The 19,020-nt window shown below is 39.4% G+C and overlaps 1 protein-coding gene across 1 annotated transcript in view; it reads left to right on the top strand.

Moving 5' to 3' along the window:
- The window catches only part of st8sia4 (ST8 alpha-N-acetyl-neuraminide alpha-2,8-sialyltransferase 4), a 35,365-nt gene that overhangs the window by 9,231 nt on the left and 7,114 nt on the right, over window positions 1–19,020 (top strand). Inside the window, exons 2-4 of the mRNA XM_007255306.4 lie at window positions 1,173–1,298; window positions 12,643–12,900; window positions 14,491–14,784. Of these exons, the coding sequence (XP_007255368.1) occupies window positions 1,173–1,298; window positions 12,643–12,900; window positions 14,491–14,784 (678 nt within the window). The remainder of the gene's footprint in view (window positions 1–1,172; window positions 1,299–12,642; window positions 12,901–14,490; window positions 14,785–19,020) is intronic.

Here is a 19,020-nt window from a genome sequence, read left to right as displayed (position 1 = left end):
GTCATCTATTTCCCTACTACTCAGCTCAGCTAAGACAAATGTCAAATTGGATTTACATAAAAGTTGCATGAATTTCAGTCTATTTTTTCAGACTGAGTCACCGTGCTGTATTAAAATGGTCCAGTTCAGAAATGAATTGAATCTGTTTTTTGTTTTGTTTTTTTGCCACATATAACAAACAAAGGTTTGTTCCACTTTTTTATTTTTTATATACCTATTTGCTGTATAAATCTGGCCTTTCACCATTTGAAATGTAAAATATGGAAATAAAGAAGAAGAATATATAAGAAATATCATATTTTACGTAATGCCTTTTGGAAATCAGATCATCTTTTACTTGTGTAGCCTTGCTTTTCACAGTAACCGAGACTGCCACTGTAAATCGTAAATCAGTTAGTTGAGCATAGGCATTGGTGAGCATGGGTCAAAAGACTCTTACCAGGGAAATGATTCAACAGATTTAACAAATACACACACATGTTTTTGTGGTACATTGTTGTGGTTTAAATTGTTAATGTCCAAACACCAACAGCAAAATAACAAACGGGTAGCAGTGCCACATATCAGTGTCAAAATAGGCTGGTATTCATTTATACATGATAATATGTTGTTCTAAGTGACTTGGCAAGTCAACTGTTGTGTAAATAGGTGTTAGGGTGTTAAGAGTCTGTTCTATAGTAAAGCATCTTGGAGCACTATGGCAGTGTATGAAAATCTTGTCTGAAGATTTTGGGCCAGGTGGAATTATTATTATTATTATTATTATAAAGATAACAGGAAGTTAAAGACAATAGGGTCTATAGGGCCAAAAGTCCACATCCTTTATTAATCAGTGAGGAGGGAGTGGTCTCCCATCATGCTGGAGAAAATCTTACTGTAATGCATTGTAGTATAAGCTTTTAATAAAGTGGAGCTACTGTACGCTGCTCTGAATATCTCACCTGCTTTTCCCCATTTAGTAAGCAGATGAAAGCTCAATGGAGCGACAAAGTGTATTAATGAGACTTTCACGGCTGATTTACTCCCTTGAAGTGTAATGGCCTCCTGAGCACAATTCTGTGCTTTTCTTTGGCTGTCCGACAGGGAAAATTGAGGGAAGTGAGGAAAAGCCAATATAACACACACACACACTCATATTTTCTCTCTCTCTTATTTTGCTGTTTTTTCTACAGTGAGGGCGAGCTGAGCACTTCCAGACTAATGGTCAATGGCAGTGAGAAGGCTGTTGGCAAGAGCCTGCCTGCCTATTTGCAGTCCGAAGACTGGAAGGTCAACGCTACTCTAGTCGCCATGATAAGGTGAGTGAGAAGAGAGGCGGCTCCGTCTGAAAGCTGCCATTAAGCATTATCTGTGTCACCGACTTTATGAGCCCATGGCTCGGCCTTCCCTGAAAAATCAAGGTCACTTACCTCATTTAGCAGAGCGCTGGCATTTGGAACGCTAAACCTTTGCCCTCGCTCCCAAACACTACTGAATATTTCAGCATTAAGTTGTTTGAGTGGAAGTTGACATTAGAGGAGGCACTACTTATACGTCTGATATGGATAATGGAGCCTTAACTCTTGACAGATACCGATTTAGCTTTTAAGGAGGGAGGTGTTTTACTTCAGCTGACTGTCTAAAAGTCTGAAAGCACTTTTTACTTAAACTGCTTAACCACATAAGAAGGAAAACATACTGCCAGCAGCATGATTAAACTAAAGCACAAAATAAAAAAACTAAATGCAGTTAAAAAGACTGTGGAACTTGGTGGAATGCCGAGTGGTCCAGTGGTTTAAAGTTCTGCCACTATAATCGGGAGATCATCAGTTCGAATCACGTTCATGTAGCTTGCCATCAGCTGCCGGAGCCCTGAGAGAGCACAATTGGCCTTGCTCTCTCTGGGTGGGTAGTTGGTGCTCTTTCCCCTTATCACTCTAAAGGGTGATGTCGATCAGCGCAAGGTGTCTGTGAGCTGATGTATTGGAACCGAGTTGCTGCACTTTCCTTCGAGCACTTTATAATGCAACTCTGAGACAGTGGCTGACTTCACGTGCTTCACATGTTCAGCACCTGGCTTTCGTTTAGACTGGAGGTATCAACACCAACATATTTTCTCCACCAAGTATCTTGCATCTAAAAAACATTCACAAGCTTTGACTAGCGCTTTCGTTAGTGGATTTGGTTTTGGAATTTGTCTCTTTCCAGCTCTCTTTTCTTTATGCTGTATTTTCTTATTTTCTGGATCCATGAATCAAGACTCTCATCCTAAACACAGTTTGACAATCTAGAGCCTCTTTTAAGCAGCTAAAAGACACTTTCTATTGTGTGACCTACTTAGTTTCTTCTTTATGCTGTACTAAAAGAAATTCTTTGATCTATCAGGCTTGGTTAAATAGGATTTCTTTAATGGAAACCTGGCTGTTGAGTTGACGTGTCCTTGTTTAAATTCTTATATCGGATAAAACGTTTCTGCGGGTATTGTTTCAATTCCGTTTTTGGATCGGTGCCATCTTTTAATGCTCCCCAGTAATAAGGAAAAGATGATGAATATTGTTTGATTTTGAGCAGCTGTTGGAAAGAGCCTAATTGGATTATGTGGAACATCCCATGCCCAATTCCAGTGTGCTTTTTCTGCATGTTTGATGTGTGCTAAATGAAAGACGGCGTGTTCTAGGTGTGCGCCGCTCGTCTCTTTGTGCTAAGAATAGTGCCGACTGCTGGGCCCCGTTTACTCACAGAGGGAATAGTTAAACCAGGACTGCTGAGACACACAACGCAGACTGGGCTTAAAGTTTCCCAAAAGCACTGTCATCATCTCAGTCCACATATCCTGTTTTTCCTTCAAGTCTAGTCAAGTCAAGTAGTTTTATTGTCAATGCTGCATATGTACAGGACATACATAGAATTGAAATTACGTTACTCTCCTTCCCAATTTTACAGCAAGTACAGATAATGGATAATAAAGAAAAAGGGGAGACACTATGTGTACAATACAGCAGCAGGGACACAGACATACATGAGACAGAACAAGGTGCAGTAGTGGTGGGGGTGAAATAGATATATAAATAGAAATAAAAAGAAATAAAAATATAATCTAAATGAGTGGGAGACACTATATGTACAATACAACAAAAACACAATAGACATTTGTGAGACAGAAGATAATAGTGCAATATTAATGGTGATTAAGATCAAGTGACAATATAAATAGAACCCGTATAACAGTAGTGCAAATGTTGTATCTAGCTTAAGGCTGGTAAAGTTCTTAAAGTTCCCAGTTCTTGGGGAATTAAAGTGTGTATGACAGTGCAGCGTAACAGTAGTGCAGGTATTGGGTGTGTAGTGCAGGTCCTTTTACAAAAGTTACAGTACTGTGTGTGTTCTAGTGCAGAGTTTCAGTACTGTGTTGGTGGGAGGGTGTGGGGTCAGGATTGGGATGGGGGGTAGAGCAGGAAGAGAGTTCAGCATTCTCACAGCCTGATGGATGGGGCTGTCTCGCAGTCTGCTAGTCCTAGACCCGAGACTCCGCAGTCTTCTCCCTGATGGCAGCAGGCTGAAGAAGCTGTGTAGTGGGTGGGAGGGATCTCCTGCCAGACGGAGGGCTTTCCGTGTGAGGCGGGAGCTGTACAAGTCCTGAAGGGAGGGGAGAGAGGTGCCAACGATCTTCTCAGCTGCTCTCACGATGCGCAGGAGGGTCCTGCGGCAGGATGCTGTGCAGGCCCCGTACCACACGGTGAAACAGCTGGTCAGGATGCTCTCGATGGCCCCTCTGTAGAAAGTGGTCATGATGGGGGTGGGGGCTCCAGCTCTTCTCAGCTTGCGTAGAAAGTAGAGACGCTGGTTTGCCTTCCTGGCCAGTGATGCTGAGTTGGTGCTCCAGGAGAGGTCCTCTGTGACGTGCACACCCAGGAACTTGGTGCTGCTCACCCTCTCCACAGCAGTTCCGTTGATGGACAGAGGAGTGTGCAGTGTGTGAGTTCTCCTGAAGTCCACAACAATCTCCTTGGTCTTCTCTGTGTTCAGAGAGAGATTGTTGTGTTTGCACCAGGAGGCCAGGCGGCTCACCTCGCTCCTGTAGTGTGACTCATCGTTGTTGCTGATGAGACCCACCACCGTCGTGTCATCCGCAAACTTTTGCTGCTTTGCATAGCCTTGCAGGTGCAGAAATGCTAGATTAACCCTTCAAGGCACGGTGGACAGTGTAAGATACTGCAAATATGCTGCACTAATAATTACTATATTATTATTATTTCATTTTTATTCTGCTTTTTATTTTATACAAAATCAGGGTCATATGTTACAGTTTACAGATATATTTGTTTCTACTGAATGTATAAATCTCATTTATACTAGTTTAATAGAACATAAACTAACCTGCATGTGTGGCTACCCTAAAAAAATCACAATCCATATCTGCGTTTATTTAATGGTTTGTAATGTATGTTTTTCAATATTTATTGAATCAAAATTTCCAACAGAGCACAGTATTGATCAGTATATTCAATATTTTCATTTAATCAGCCAGATTATTTTGGTTATTTAATGTTGTATGTATCCCTAAGTATTTCCTGATAGAAAATCAGATGTATATCAGTTTTCCAAACCCAGTGAAACAGATGTAAATGATTGGCAGCAGCAGGGGATACAGAAGCTCAATACAAGTGTCAGTAGCAACAGCAGAATAAGCTGTTTGGCATTGGCAGAAAAGATTTAGCTAATTTTTCATGGGTGCAGCCCACATACTTAGCTTGGCTGCTCATCCCACAAATGCTCCTTACAAATATGACACTAATTAAAAGAGAAATTAACAGGCTTTCCAACGGTAAATGACTTAATGCCAAGAAGTATTGTTTTAACAAAGAACTGATCTTCCAAATACAGATTCTCTTACTTTTTGTACTATGTTTTTATTAATATTGTCCTGTTTTACAATCCACTGCACTACAATCCCCAGCATGCACTACACCCTCTTTCTCCAAAAAAAAAAAATTAGTGTTACCGTCTCAAGCCCTGTCTAGACGGGATTATTTCTCAGGGGGACAACTGTGAAAAATATACAGACTTCTACTTCTACTTCTTGTTCTGTGACACCGACTCTTTAACTGTCACTCCTCTACACCTCTCAGACCACTTCTTCATGCAACTCAACGTTCGCATTTCGAAAAAACCCACAGCTACTCCTACTATGGTCTCGTTCCGCCGAAATCTTCGAGATCTCCCAGCAGACCAGTACTCCTCGCTGGTGACTGACAATATGCCTCCATGAGGCTCATTTTCATCACTCAATGTTAATGATGCCACTGATACTGATACAATGCGCTGTCATGGTTCAGATCGTACCTCACTGGGTGCTCGTTCAGGGTGTCATGGCAAGGACGGCTGTCCCCAGCCCACTCGTTACCCACTGGGGTTCCCCAGGGTTCGGTACTGGGACCTCTTCTCTTCTCAATATACACCACCTCTCTAGGTCGGGTTATCCGCTCACATGGTTTTTCCTACCACTGCTTTGCTGACGACACTCAGCTATACCTGTCGTTCTCACCAGATGATCACTCAATCTCTGCACGAATATCACAGTGTCTCTCAGACATATCCGCATGGATGAAGGAACATCACCTCCAACTAAACCTCTCAAAGACTGAACTTCTGGTCATACCAGCAAAACCTTCTATTCAACACAACTTTGCCATAACCATCGGCTCTCTCTCTCTCACCGGCAAAGGTTGCTAGGAACCTGGGTGTTCTGGTTGATGACCAGCTTCTCTTCACGCACCATGTGGCCTCAGTTGCTCGATCCTGCCGCTTTGCGCTTTACAACATCGGAAAAATTCGACCGTTTCTGACGCAACAGGCCACCCAACTCCTGGTACAAGCTGTGGTAATCTCACGCCTCGACTACTGCAATGCCGTACTAACTGGCCTCCCGGCCTGTGTAGTAAAACCACTACAGATGATTCAGAATGCAGCAGCACGTTTGGTCTTCAACCAACCAAAACGGGCACATGTCACTCCGCTGCTCATTGAGCTCCACTGGCTACCGGTTGCTGCTCGCATCAAATTCAAAGTGCTTACAATTGCCTACAAGGTGATGACAGTACAGGCTCCTTCCTACCTGCACTCGCTCCTGAAGGCTTACGCTACCTCCCGGCCGCTGCGCTCCTCCAATGAACGTTGCCTCGCTTTGCCAAACATTCACACAAAGCAATCCAGACTGTTCTCATGCAGAGTTCCCCAATGGTGGAACAAACTACCTTCCACTACCAGATCAGGAGAATCTCTCGCTATCTTTAAGAAACTCCTGAAGACAGAGCTCTTCAAAGAGCACTTACTCTACTAAATTCTAACCTCATCTCCTTCTTCCTCTTCTCTACTCCTCTATCCCATTATTTCCCTCTGACCTCCTTAAGGCCCTATCTATAGATGCTTTATTTTTAACTTCTATTATTTTTGTACTTAACCTCTTCTATTATTTGCACTTCAATATTGTAAGTCGCTTTGGACAAAAGCGTCTGCCAAATGTAATGTAATGTAATGTAATGTACTTCTACTAATAAAACACTTGCATCATGTTCAGTAGCTCCTCCATTTCCACCTGCTGTCGTGTTTATGTGGATCTCTGTGGAAACGCGCGCCCAAGGATTATTACGGTGCGTGGCAGTGGACAAATAGCCATCATCTTGGCAGGACTAAAATTACCTTACGACCACAAGGTTCAGTGAAAAAGAGTAGGTAATTCAGCCTGTAATTTTCTCAGAGGACGTCTGATAAAAACACCTAGATGGTCGTTCCAGACAGGACTAAAATCACAGAGAATCCCCCCCATAAAGGAAAAATTACCCCAGGAACCTGTGAGAAACTAATCCCCTCCGGATAGGGCTTTAGTGATTTTGTTGCTTTACTTAATAACTTTTCATACCCCTTTTAGGAAGTTATTTAATGAAAAGTGAGTAGGAACATTTTGTACAACCTTACACAGAGAAGAATCACCCAAACTGCCCAGTGTTCTCTTTCTTTCTCCTCAGAAAAGATGGCAGGTGTGTAGTATAAGTAAATAGATCCGTTTAACAGATCTATATCTGGTGTTTGTTTTGTTATATACATATATACATATATTTTACATTATTATTTTAAATACTAATGTAATATTTCAAGGTCTGTTTGCCAATAGAACATATACTGTATGTTAGCAGTTTTGGCAAATTTAATATATAGACAATGCACAGTAGTTTATATAGCCAATGGTTATTTAAAATGAATGTAAAAACCCTGACAAAACACAATCTTATTAAATGTATTTTTCAATATAGCACGTTATTGAGACACACCTGTTTAATGCTTTGAGAAATTGAAGAACCAGAAGTTAAGAACTTCTCCTGTTGCTTGCTGAGGTTTAGGGTTAAGGTTGTGTTGGTTGATTAGCACAGCAGCAGTCAGCTAGCAACATACAAAGAACTGTTCTTAATGCGGTTTGGTAAGCCGTGCATGCGCAGAATGACCATGCTGTTTATGTGCATCATTTGCAGGTTAACACTGGTCTGCTTCCTCCTTCTGTATTCTTTATTGTTGTTTTCGAATCTCACTGCGGACATTCAAAGAGGAACTGGGATGAGTAGCAAACAAAAAAAAACCTTTAATATTCAGACTAACACATGACCTTTAATGGTCTGCTGTGTGTGTTTGTCTAAAGGGATATCTAATCTCTATATGCTGCATTTGTAATAGAAGCCAGTGGGCTTCTATTAATGCTGGAGTATTTCATTTGTAACCAGCATGAATTATTTAGTATTGGTTATGAAACTGATACAGAAGCTATGTAGTCTTTAGAATGTGTGTAAATGAAGTGGGTTAACTCTTTAACCCTTAAAAAGAACCATAGAATACATTTCTGAAAGAGTTTGGATTGATACATGTTGTATAAATTATAGAGATGCACCAAAATGGACATTTTTGCACAAAACCAAACAAAATGCAGTATCTGACCACAGGCTAAATACTGAACTAAACGTATTTTTGTCTTTCTTTTAGAAGAGAAAGCATTTACAAAACTGTAATTGAAAAACATTTAACATTTTTGTTAAAATGTTTAACATTAATGTTTTAAACTGGTTTACCCAACAGTGCTATTTTATCACAAATTTACCTTAGCAGTGCTGTTCCAGTCATATATTTTCCACAGAACTCCGTTTTATTCATAAATGTACCTTTGCTGTACTACACAAGTCTGATGCAAATGAAATTTACAAATAGAAACCAAGCTGATTTTTTGGTAAGAACAGATGCTAATGTTACACTAGCTCAGTTCTGTACAGCTAGTATCTTTTTGTGAAAGGGTATTAAACTAATACATAGTATGATAAGTTGTGCATAATGCTTTATTTTTATTGCTTTTATGCTTTATGCTTTTTTTTAAGTTTTTAAATTGGATTGTAAACCAATCTGAATGTTAACTTTTTTTTTTTTTTTTTAGTTCCCAATTTACAAGCCCAACCCACTCATTAGGACTCCCCCTATCACTATGCCTCCACTGATTCATGTGAAGTTAGACTCTTTTGCTGCTGATGAGCATTGCCAGGTAGCATCACAGCGCACTCTGAGGAAAGCGCAGCAACTTGGTTCTGATACATCAGCTCACAGGCGCCTCGTGCTGATGGACCTTACCCTTTGGTGTGATGAGGGGAAAGAGCGCAATCTACACGCCCAAAGAAAGCAAGGCCAATTGTGCTCTTTCAGGGCTCTGGAAGCCGATGGCAAGCTGCATGAACAGGATTCGAACTGACAATCTCCTGATTATAGGGCAACTCCTAGCTTGCTGGTCACTCAGAGCCTTTGTTTGTTTAACTTTAGCACCATCAACTTCCAAGTAAAGGAAACATGTCACTGACTTTAATAAGAATGAAACGTACTGATTTTACTTTCACAAAGGGCTTCTAGAGGGGGAAAAAAGCCTCTAGGACCAGGATTCAGAAACACTCCTTTAACTATACCTCAGTCTGCTCAGTCTAGTTACTGAATAATAAACCTTAGGCTCTAACAAGCCTTAGAATTGATTAAAATCATATAAAAGAAAACCATCTGAAATCTCTGGCACAGGTTGGCAGCTCTCTGACGTTCATCTGCGTTTGAGAAAGTGTAGACAGCTGATCTTATCATCTCCCAAATGTTCAGCATATTGTAATTACAAAGCGCCACGCTATCTGCCTGGTGTTTGGGGAAATGTCACGCTCTGTTGACACTCCAGACACCTTGGACGTGTGTCACAAACACTTCCTCATTAGCCGCTCGTAACGTCTCGCTCATACTGTCTCATTTATTAGATTCAGAGGCGCCTGCAGGGCTTCTGTCTCTGAGTCACGCTGGTGATTTAAGATTGCATTTGGAAATATCCTGGGGCCTCGGAGAATGAGATAATCTAGAGTGTAGGCCTACACCATGAGCTGAACACGTGGAGACAAGCAGAAGTTTTTACATTTTGTAGAGATTAAATTAAACCAACATTTTTTACTAAAACAGAACATAATTTACCATTAAATAAATTAAATAGTATAAATGTATTTGTGTCTATAACACCGTTTAAAATATTTATTGAACACCTAAACATTTTAATATCCCAGCAGACATACCAACAAAGCATAACACGTGCCGAGTTTCCTGCAGCAGTATCAGCAAGATGACTGACGATATAACACCCAGACCACACCCTCACCCCATCAACAGCCAAAAAATGGTGAATTGCAAGCAACGCTGCTTGTTTGTTTTAAGCCTTATTTCAGTGTTTCCTCTAATGGTGGAAGCGATGGCTAACCCAGCAGTGCAGGGAGTGAGGCAAAGCTGGCAGCAAGCGACATATGACAAGTTCAGGGTTTAAGTTAATTAAAAAAAGAGAACTTTACAAGTTCTGCAAATTACACGAATGCAACAAAATACAGTCTTCAGGCTTATTTTTCATTCATGGTATAATTTTACTACCTCTTTACATTCTAGCAGCTTTCCAGCTGAGAGATACAAGCTGTACAGGCCTGGGATATTTGTGTTAAATAACTAAGCCTTGGCATCTGTTTGTTTTCCAAAAATCTACAAAAATTCCTTTCTCTGTGTAAAAAGGTTTGCTAGTTACATTTAACTTGAGTAGCACTGCTGAGGTAAATTTATGAATGTAATAGCACTACTAAAGTAAATCTATGATTGAAAAAGCAGTGCTGGGGTAAATGGATTCCGCTTTGTTGGTATGTCTGCTGTGATATTGAATATGTGTGTAGTGTTTTAATTACTTTTTCTTTAAAAGGCAAGACTAGAAATATACGTTAATTCAGTGGTGAAAAAAGTGACAAAGTAAATGATCACTTTTTGAATGTTTAATTTTCCTTTTAGCTTTAATTCCCACTTACTACCTAGAACTACCCCACCACCTCATGCTACCAAGAATGGAGAGTAAACACTAGCACTACACGCTTCCTCTAAAGTACCACTTCATCTTATCAAACTGGAACTAGTACAGCTCAACACATTTAGAGGAGAACAGTAACTATCATTTCTGTTCTGATAGCTAACTATAGAGCATCCATCCTGCCCAGCACTGCGTCGGAGTGATACTACTCATTCAGACAGAGCTCTGTTAAAACCTGTTTATACTTGCTATTAAAATTTGTTTTGTATCTAGACGTGTCTGGATGTACTTTGATAGTATTCTGTTTTATATTCGTCACTAAAAGCGCCCCAAGCATAACCAGATGAGATCAGATTTTACTTTCTCTTTTTCCCTTTTTTAATTTCACTTCCTTTTAGTAAAAATGGTTTTGTCATCAAAATTGCCCCGTGGGTGACCGTGGTCAGTTCAGAGGAACAGTGGTGGTTCTATGTGTCATGGAAAAAGAGGTGATTTTCATAATCCTGGAATAGCTATAGCAGAAAATTCAAACCAAGACACGCATGCGCACACAAACACATACAGAGTGAGTGAGATAGAGAGAGATTAGTAGATAGAAGCCAACATTCACAGTAGGAAGTACTCATATTAACTTTTTTTTTATCAGATGTATTTTTACTATTTTGCTGTTTTTTTGTCTAAGGTGACGTTGAAGGAACATCTGAATTTGGTTTAAATGATGACAATTGTAATCCAATCACAATGCATCTTGGGGGTCTTTACTACTAGCTTTTTATGCTATCAAGTGAAATCCAAATGTGCTCTGATCACTAAAACACATTGCTTGCACATTACAAACCATATTACCATATTATTCAAATTTCCAATATTTTTGCTCAGGTCTCATGGCTGATATAATCAGTGATGTAAAATATAAAAAATGTGAAACGGCAATTTGATATTATTTTTGAGTATTTTAGTCTCTCTGCGTTTATGGAAATGAGAGCCTGATCTTGTGGCTCTGAAATAACTTGTGGGTGTATTGCAAACATGGCAACCAAGTGGACAGACTTCCATATGATGACTTTGGCCTCCTCGAGATTCGATCTGACCGTTCACATACTTAATCAAATCATATCCGATTTAAGACCAAATCTGATTTGAAAAGATCGGATTTGACTCCAATCTGTGTTTTATTAAGGCGAAATTTCGCCACCTGCTTGAATACAGAATACTGATTTGTGTTGTAGATTTGTGATGGGACATTATATACTTTTAAGTGTGTAAGGTCAGTGCCATTTAAAGAAGAAGCATGACAATAAAAGCCAAGATATTGAAGCATCTTTCATCTCACCGTTCAACCTAACTGTGTTCTCACAGTCTCTTAATATAAGCCTGCATGTCTGCATAGTGTATGCAGAGTCACTCCCAACAGCTGTGATGCACAGTGACCCCAACAGCTGATTTGGGAAACCCTCCTGCCAAGCTGCAATATAGTCACTCTGGTGGTGGGCTGGGCAACCCCACTAGTGTGAGGTACTAACACTCACACTTAGTACTAATCTAGCTGCTACCTCCAAGTTGCTGTGAAACAAAAATACCATTAAAATGTCTTGATACCGATTAAATATATTTAGGAGGTGTGGCAGACATGTTTGATTTGGTCTGGGATCCTTTTATTACATGCTTTAAACAGTTGTCCAATTTAAGTAAATAGGAGCAGAATGGTAAAATTATTTGATTTTTTTTTTCTTTTTGACACTGTATATTTTATATCATTTTATTAGGTAGCGATATTGTCAGTATTATTAAAAAATGCTAGTTTCTTTAATAATTTACTATTGATTTAATTATATGGAGGGGGTTAGAAGGCTTGGGAAGGTGCTAAAGTTGGTATTTAGGGGTTAAATGTTTGTTATGACAAACAAAACCCATTTTGGGCGTTCCTAATCATTATATTGTATCAACTAAAATTAAAAAAATATTTAGTTAAACATTTCGTCTGTATTATCCAGCATCACATTAAATACAACACAATAAAGCCCGTATAAAGTGGCAGCCAGTTTGCACCAGCAGACATACACAAACACACACAGTGAGAACAAAAGGGATTAGATTAGATCTGCATTAATTCTCCGCCGGTGAATCAGCAGGAGACAAACAAATGGAGAGTCAGTTTGATATACACTGTTTTGTTCTGTATTAATAAACATTAATTAAAATTATTAATAATGTTTTAATTTTGTGTACACTGTAGTGTCGCTGTGTCCTGATGAGTTTCTGTGCTCCATTGACAGAAAGGACATCCTGCACTTCTTGGATGCGGAGAAGGACGTGTCCGTGATCAAGAGCAACTTTAAACCAGGAGACACCATCCACTACATCCTGGACCGCCGCCGGACGCTGAACGTCTCCCACACTCTGCACAGCCTGCTGCCCGAGGTTTCCCCGCTGAAGAACAAGCGTTTTAAAACCTGCGCCGTGGTGGGCAACTCCGGGGTCCTCCTGAAGAGCGGATGTGGGAAGGAGATTGACGGGCATGATTTTGTTATACGGTAATTTTCCCTCTGGCTGTTATTCACTTATCTCTGGCCTTTAGGTATCGAGTTCTCTCGGCAGTGTCAGAGTGCGAGAGTGGAAAGCGACGGCTGGTAAAAGCCTGTCTGCTTCTCTGCCTCTCAGTCTGTCGGTACAGATTGCTTTACCAATCTTGTAACTTATCTCGGCTGAGTCGTTAATTTATGGCAGCTTTAGCCGACGTAATCAAATGAATCCCCTTTCATGCAGTCTGCAGGAAAATGGCTAGAAGCCAGAGAATTGTCAGGCTGAGATTCGGATGCAATCTGTCAGTGTTTTTCATTGCTGACGACCTTTTATATCATAACATAAAGTGGATAACAGAAAACACAAAAACAGTTTTTAAATAGCTCTTAATTGGGATGAATAGTGAAAATATTTATTCGAAATAGAGTGGAATTGACTATTCCGAATGAATACATAAAGTACAATTTAGGTCTATTCTGAATAAATGTGGTTCTCAAATCTTGAAGTTCAAGACCCTCCCAATGCATGCAGGTGCTTCATGACTCTGAGCAATGTTCAATTCAGCGTATTGACTTTATTACACTAAATTAAAGCCACATCACCACAGACAGCCCCATTAGATTGCACTTGAGTGAAATGTACACAAAGTCATCCAACAAACAATACCTCATCTATGGTTGCTCTCCGTATTCTGTACACCTTGTATCTTTCAGCTGAAAAAATGGACCGTTTTATGCAACTAGTATGACCGTAAAAATGAACTTGAACATGCAGTTTATCGGCTCTCCCATCCGAAACTCTATATAACAGCTCTCTAATACGCAACACAATTCAAAAATCTAGAAGAAACACTATAATTATGAGATTGTGAGTCTTTTTAAGTGCTGGGCAGTATCCCATGTTGCTGTCTGACCATGAGTTAGTGTTGTAAATTTTAGTGAATGTTCTATTTATGATATAACAGAGTTTGTTTTGCAGTGTATATCACTGGCAGGTTGCTTTTTATTGTTTACACAGTTTTAAATACATAGAAAAACAAAAGAAGAAAAATCATCTCAATTTTTAAAAACTAAAAATTTGTGATCAACTTTTTATTTGCTTTTCAGATTTTTAAACAACAGGTACAGAAGGGGTGGGGAAGGGGACGCAGACAACAGCATACAATAAAGGGGACGCATATAATATTCAAATCAAAGATAAAATTACTATTAAATAAACTATCAAATACGAAAATAATTAACAAATAAATCAATAAAGAGCTACACAATCCTGATAGACTATGAATTCTCAAACTTTAATGTCTCATGATTCTGTAACACATTTGAAAAAGTTTATCTTGAATTTTATCGATTTCTCACCGTCTTTCTACTAGTTCAAAAACTGTACTTTACAAAAGCGACTAGCTATAAAATATTAAATCTAGATAAAGAGTTCCCAAGGTCTGACACTATCAAGGACTTTCTGTCTTCCATCCGGTGAAGCAGGTATTTTCTATGCTGCCTCATACTTTTTTTTATTTCATGTGACTAATGCCTTATAGGCAGCCTGAGGGAGCTTCATTTCAGCTCTAACGTTTGTCTTTTCCTGCGGCTGCGGCTCAGATGTAACCTGGCCCCCCTGGCCGAGTTTGCGGAGGACGTGGGCCTGAAGTCGGACTTCACCACCATGAACCCCTCTGTGATCCAGCGGGTGTACGGGGGTCTGCGGAACGAGACGCAGCGCGAGCGCTTTGTGGAGAGGCTCAGCATGCTGAACGACAGCGTGCTGTGGATTCCAGCCTTCATGGTGAAGGGCGGAGAGAAGCACGTGGAGGGTGTCAATGAGCTCATCCTCAAGAGAAAGCTCCCACTGCGCACAGCCTACCCCTCACTCCGCCTGATCCACGCTGTCAGAGGGTGAGTCACACAAGCACTTATTTACATGAAAAACTTTAACTGGCTTCACTTTTTAAAGTGGGAGTTTGATTTGGTATTTAAAGTAACTGTTGGTACGTCGTTGGTAAGAATGTGTAATTACACGGAGAATGCTAAATCGTACTTTGAAAAGGAGACTAGACTACAGTGCACACTTAAGAGTAAATTAATTTGGTGATTTTAGCTAGAGTCTGTTGCTCTCTCTTAGCTTGCCGGCTCTCTTCAGTTCTAATTCTCTAATTTCTTTGGTTTAACGATGCATGAATGAGCAGATAGATCATGACTGAGTTTGCTGTTTTTTGATATCTCCATGTTTGCAGTAGCTCCTGTTTCAGCACCATTAGCAGTAAAAGTTCTTCAACCACCATCACAGCTGAAGTTGTGTCCTTATCTACCATTTTTTTCTAATATCCTAATATACAGTACATCCCAGACATTAGTAATGGTGTCCCTCAGACACCCACTTAAAAAATGTCCTTGTATAAATTATGAATATTTGATTATGACTACTACTACTATAACTACTATGATGGATCTTTAGGGCTAGTTTTAAGTAGTACACAATTGGAAATGTACCCTTAGTATCAAAATGGAACTTCACTCATCAGTTTATGTAACACATTTATAGAAACTAAGCAGAAGTTTTGTAATATGAAAACCTAGAAATTGGTCCATCTGTAAAAGCTTAGCAGTTTAGCTCTGCTCACTCATCTTATATAGAGGATAGAAAAAATCATAGAAAATGTGGAAAAGTGTCTCAGTTGTAGACTTACACATGTTTTTGGTACATACAACTACACAAATGTTAGATGTGGACCATAAGTGGAGAAATGCAGGATATGGGCTCTTTAAGAATATCAGTTGCGACATGAGATTTTGTAATATTGCGAGATAATGTAAATAATCCCTGTTTATTTGATACCATTTCCTCCTTGCTGCCTTTTTTACTTCTCCTTAAAGCAAATATCTGTTTTTGGCCATATTCTCTGCCACACAAATGGCACATCTGTGTCACATGTGATGACTATGGAAATTGGGCCACTTGTACCCGCTGTGTGAATGTAGCCATATATAAATTTGTGTGTCATTTTAATAAACTAATAATTATATCACAGATTACACTTCTTGTGATACTCTCCAACTTTTAAGTTGACTTTGAAGGATACAGCTGCTGCAGATGTTCAGAATGTTCAGTAGAAGAGTTTAAAGAGCAGACTGTCAAAAACAGGATTTATATAAACACCATGTTTAAAACATTTCAGATAAATAATTTTTATGATATTGAGATTTTGAAACCAATTATGAGGCAATATTAAACTATCAAATAAGTCTCTGAAATATCTGAGCATCGCTCTTTAGTTATCTGTGTGGAAAGGGGGTTGGGTTTGTTATCTGAACTGGTCCAACAGAACACTTGTCAATTCAGCAGGAACATGACTGCTTTGCTTTTGGTGTAAAAAGAACAGATCACTGTGAAGATCACCCTGTTTTTAGATGGTGTTAGGCTTTGGCTGTTGTGCATTTACCCCCTGTATCCCCAAAGTAAAGCTTTGAGATGCGCTTCAGACGTTCCAGACACTTTTCCTCATTCGCCCGTCATACGCTTTCATTCTCGATCCAATCTGCGGTATCAAAAGCACGGGTGGTGCGAATAAAGCTCGATTGAGGGGAGAAGAAGGGAGCATCGATCGACTTAAATTGGCGTGAAGAGCCCGGGCCTGGCGGTGTTAGCTAGCAGGGAGCCCACAGCTTCTGCCCTGTGATTGTCATCTCCGGAAATCAAAGCCAGCCTGCAGGCTGCCACCTGTGGAGCATCTTGGCGAGGCGGCGCTCAGCGGGTTTAAAGACAGCCCAGTGGTTACACACTCCCAGCGCAGTCAGGATGCAGAGCGGCAGCTGGATGCAGCCTGGAGAAAAAGATCCTAAAGTACTCTTAATCTTTTCAATACATGGTCATATTGCTGTAAATTGACAGCTCTGTAACATAACTCTGAATGGGTAATTTTACATTCTTTCATTTTAGTGTACATTAAAAGGCCCATGTCATCAAAACTGACTTATTCGCGCTTCTGTTAAACTAAAAACATTTGAAGAAGAGAACATATAAAAAGGTTTTGTATATATATTCTTTAAAATATTGATTCCATATAGAATTCCATATGTGTAAGTGTGGAAAAACTTCAATCGTTAAAGAGCCTATTTATAAGGTTTTGGTTCTTTTGAACCTGTAAAAAACATATTTAATACACAAATATGAAATTCTGTATAAAACTCTCTATGAAAGTGGTCTACATGCAGACCACCAGGTTCACCAGGTTGAAATAACTAAAATCTAAACAAATCTTGCTTTATGTGTGACATAGATTTTTTTTAGTGCTATGTAGACATGTCAAATCTGATAATTCTTTTTTTTTTTTTGCACTGTCAAATCGACAAATTGAAGTATAACAATATTTTGTTATGCAATACTGTAATTATTTCCAAAAACACCGTATAGATATTTATTACTCTTTTACATTTAAAGATTGGTGGTTAATGGTTAATTTTATGGTGTGTTTAAGCTCCACGCACTATATAGCAGTATTTTACTCTATACCTAGATTTCAATGTTCTGAATTTAAGTGAGGTCTGATATTGAGTATCAGATAAATGGGATGGCCTCACGCATGTCATACAGGTTAGTTCAGTGTTCTTAAGCTTCCAAATGGGATATAGCTGAAGTCATGAGACATGATATTAGTTCCTGTCGCAAGACTTTTGGCGTGTCTGTGTATGTCAGTCGTAAAGACACAGGAACAAAAAGTAAAAACAAAGGGATTAGGATGCTTAAGATATAGCAATGTACATTAGTTTTACAGCTGTTAAAAAATAAACATTCTTAAAGAAGCTAAAATTAAGAAAATCCATGAGATTTGCCAATTAATAGTGCTGTATAGGGGTGCATAGGCAAGAACTTTGTAATGTGATTTGTATCACAATACAGGGTTACAATTCAGTATAATATAATGTGATACTGTAAGCATGACCATATATCGTTTAAACCAATTTTTGGAAAAAATATACTACAAAACATTCTATCATATTTATAAAATCTGAATAAAATAAAATAAGAAAATACTTTTTATCCAATCAGATCAGTAGGAGCTAATGCCAGAGTAAAACATTGCCCTCTAGTGGTCAGTGTGTAAACACAACACAAAATGATCCTCTGACTGCCATTCATCTTTACATTTAAACCAATAATTAACTATCAGTACTTGATCCAAGTTTTTTTAAATCTATACAGTATTGCAGAACGAAACATCGCAATATAATACGATATTAAAAATATACTTCAGTGTGATTTCATACCATTTCTCTTCAATTTCTCCTATTTTGCTCACACAGATGACAAATGAGATGAAAAATGAAAGAGTTTGAAAGATTAAGTTGGGTAATTTTAATGTGAGAGCATATCACTGATATTTTCATACAGAATTTAGTGGTGAGAAAGGAAAGTGTAATTCTGCAGAAAGTGCTCTCACAAGTTCAGCCTTTTTTTTTATTTTTTTTTTTAAGAACAGTCCTTAAAAGACTTATCGGGAGAATAAATTTAGATCTGTTAAATGAGTTTTCGTTCAACTAGCTGGTGTTGGAAATGAGGCCATTATCCCGCGCTGCTGGAATTCTTACATGTAGTGATCTTTTAAGCACGCTCGCTCTCAGGAGGGGGTCTGCGATTTCCTTTGAAGGTCCCTCAAAAGCTTAAAAAAGGAGCGGAAACTAAAAATATGTAACCTCTGCGTGTAATCTCCAGCCGCTATTGGTCAGCTAGTGTTTGATTACAGTCTTCAGACGGGGTTCGCTCTGGCCACATCGTTCTGTAGGCACATCAGATGTTCTCGTGAGTTACCATGGCAGCCAAGCACCTTCCTCTTTTCAATGACACCTTCAGACCGGTAGGCTCGGGTGCTAAATATAGGCCTCTGAAGGGTGAACCAGCTCTCAGTCAGGCCAGCGGACCCTGGAGGCTGCCACTTAATGCGAGATTGGATCGAACTCTTAAAGGAGTCTTGGAGCTCTCATAAATGAGGCCATACATTTAAATAATCCACAGCAGACAAATGGTAGCTGGAGCTGTGCTGAATCAGGATCAGCACTGTGGCCAAGTCTGTTCTCACAGCAGGCCGATGGCTTTTTGATCGTCTGAGTATCTTTTCAACCAGTTATTCACACTCA

This window comes from Astyanax mexicanus, chromosome 20, assembly GCF_023375975.1.
Source record: "Astyanax mexicanus isolate ESR-SI-001 chromosome 20, AstMex3_surface, whole genome shotgun sequence".
Classification (NCBI taxonomy): domain Eukaryota; kingdom Metazoa; phylum Chordata; class Actinopteri; order Characiformes; family Acestrorhamphidae; genus Astyanax; species Astyanax mexicanus.
The sequence above is the reverse complement of the archived record's forward strand: the minus strand, read 5'-3'. Positions and strand labels throughout refer to the sequence as shown.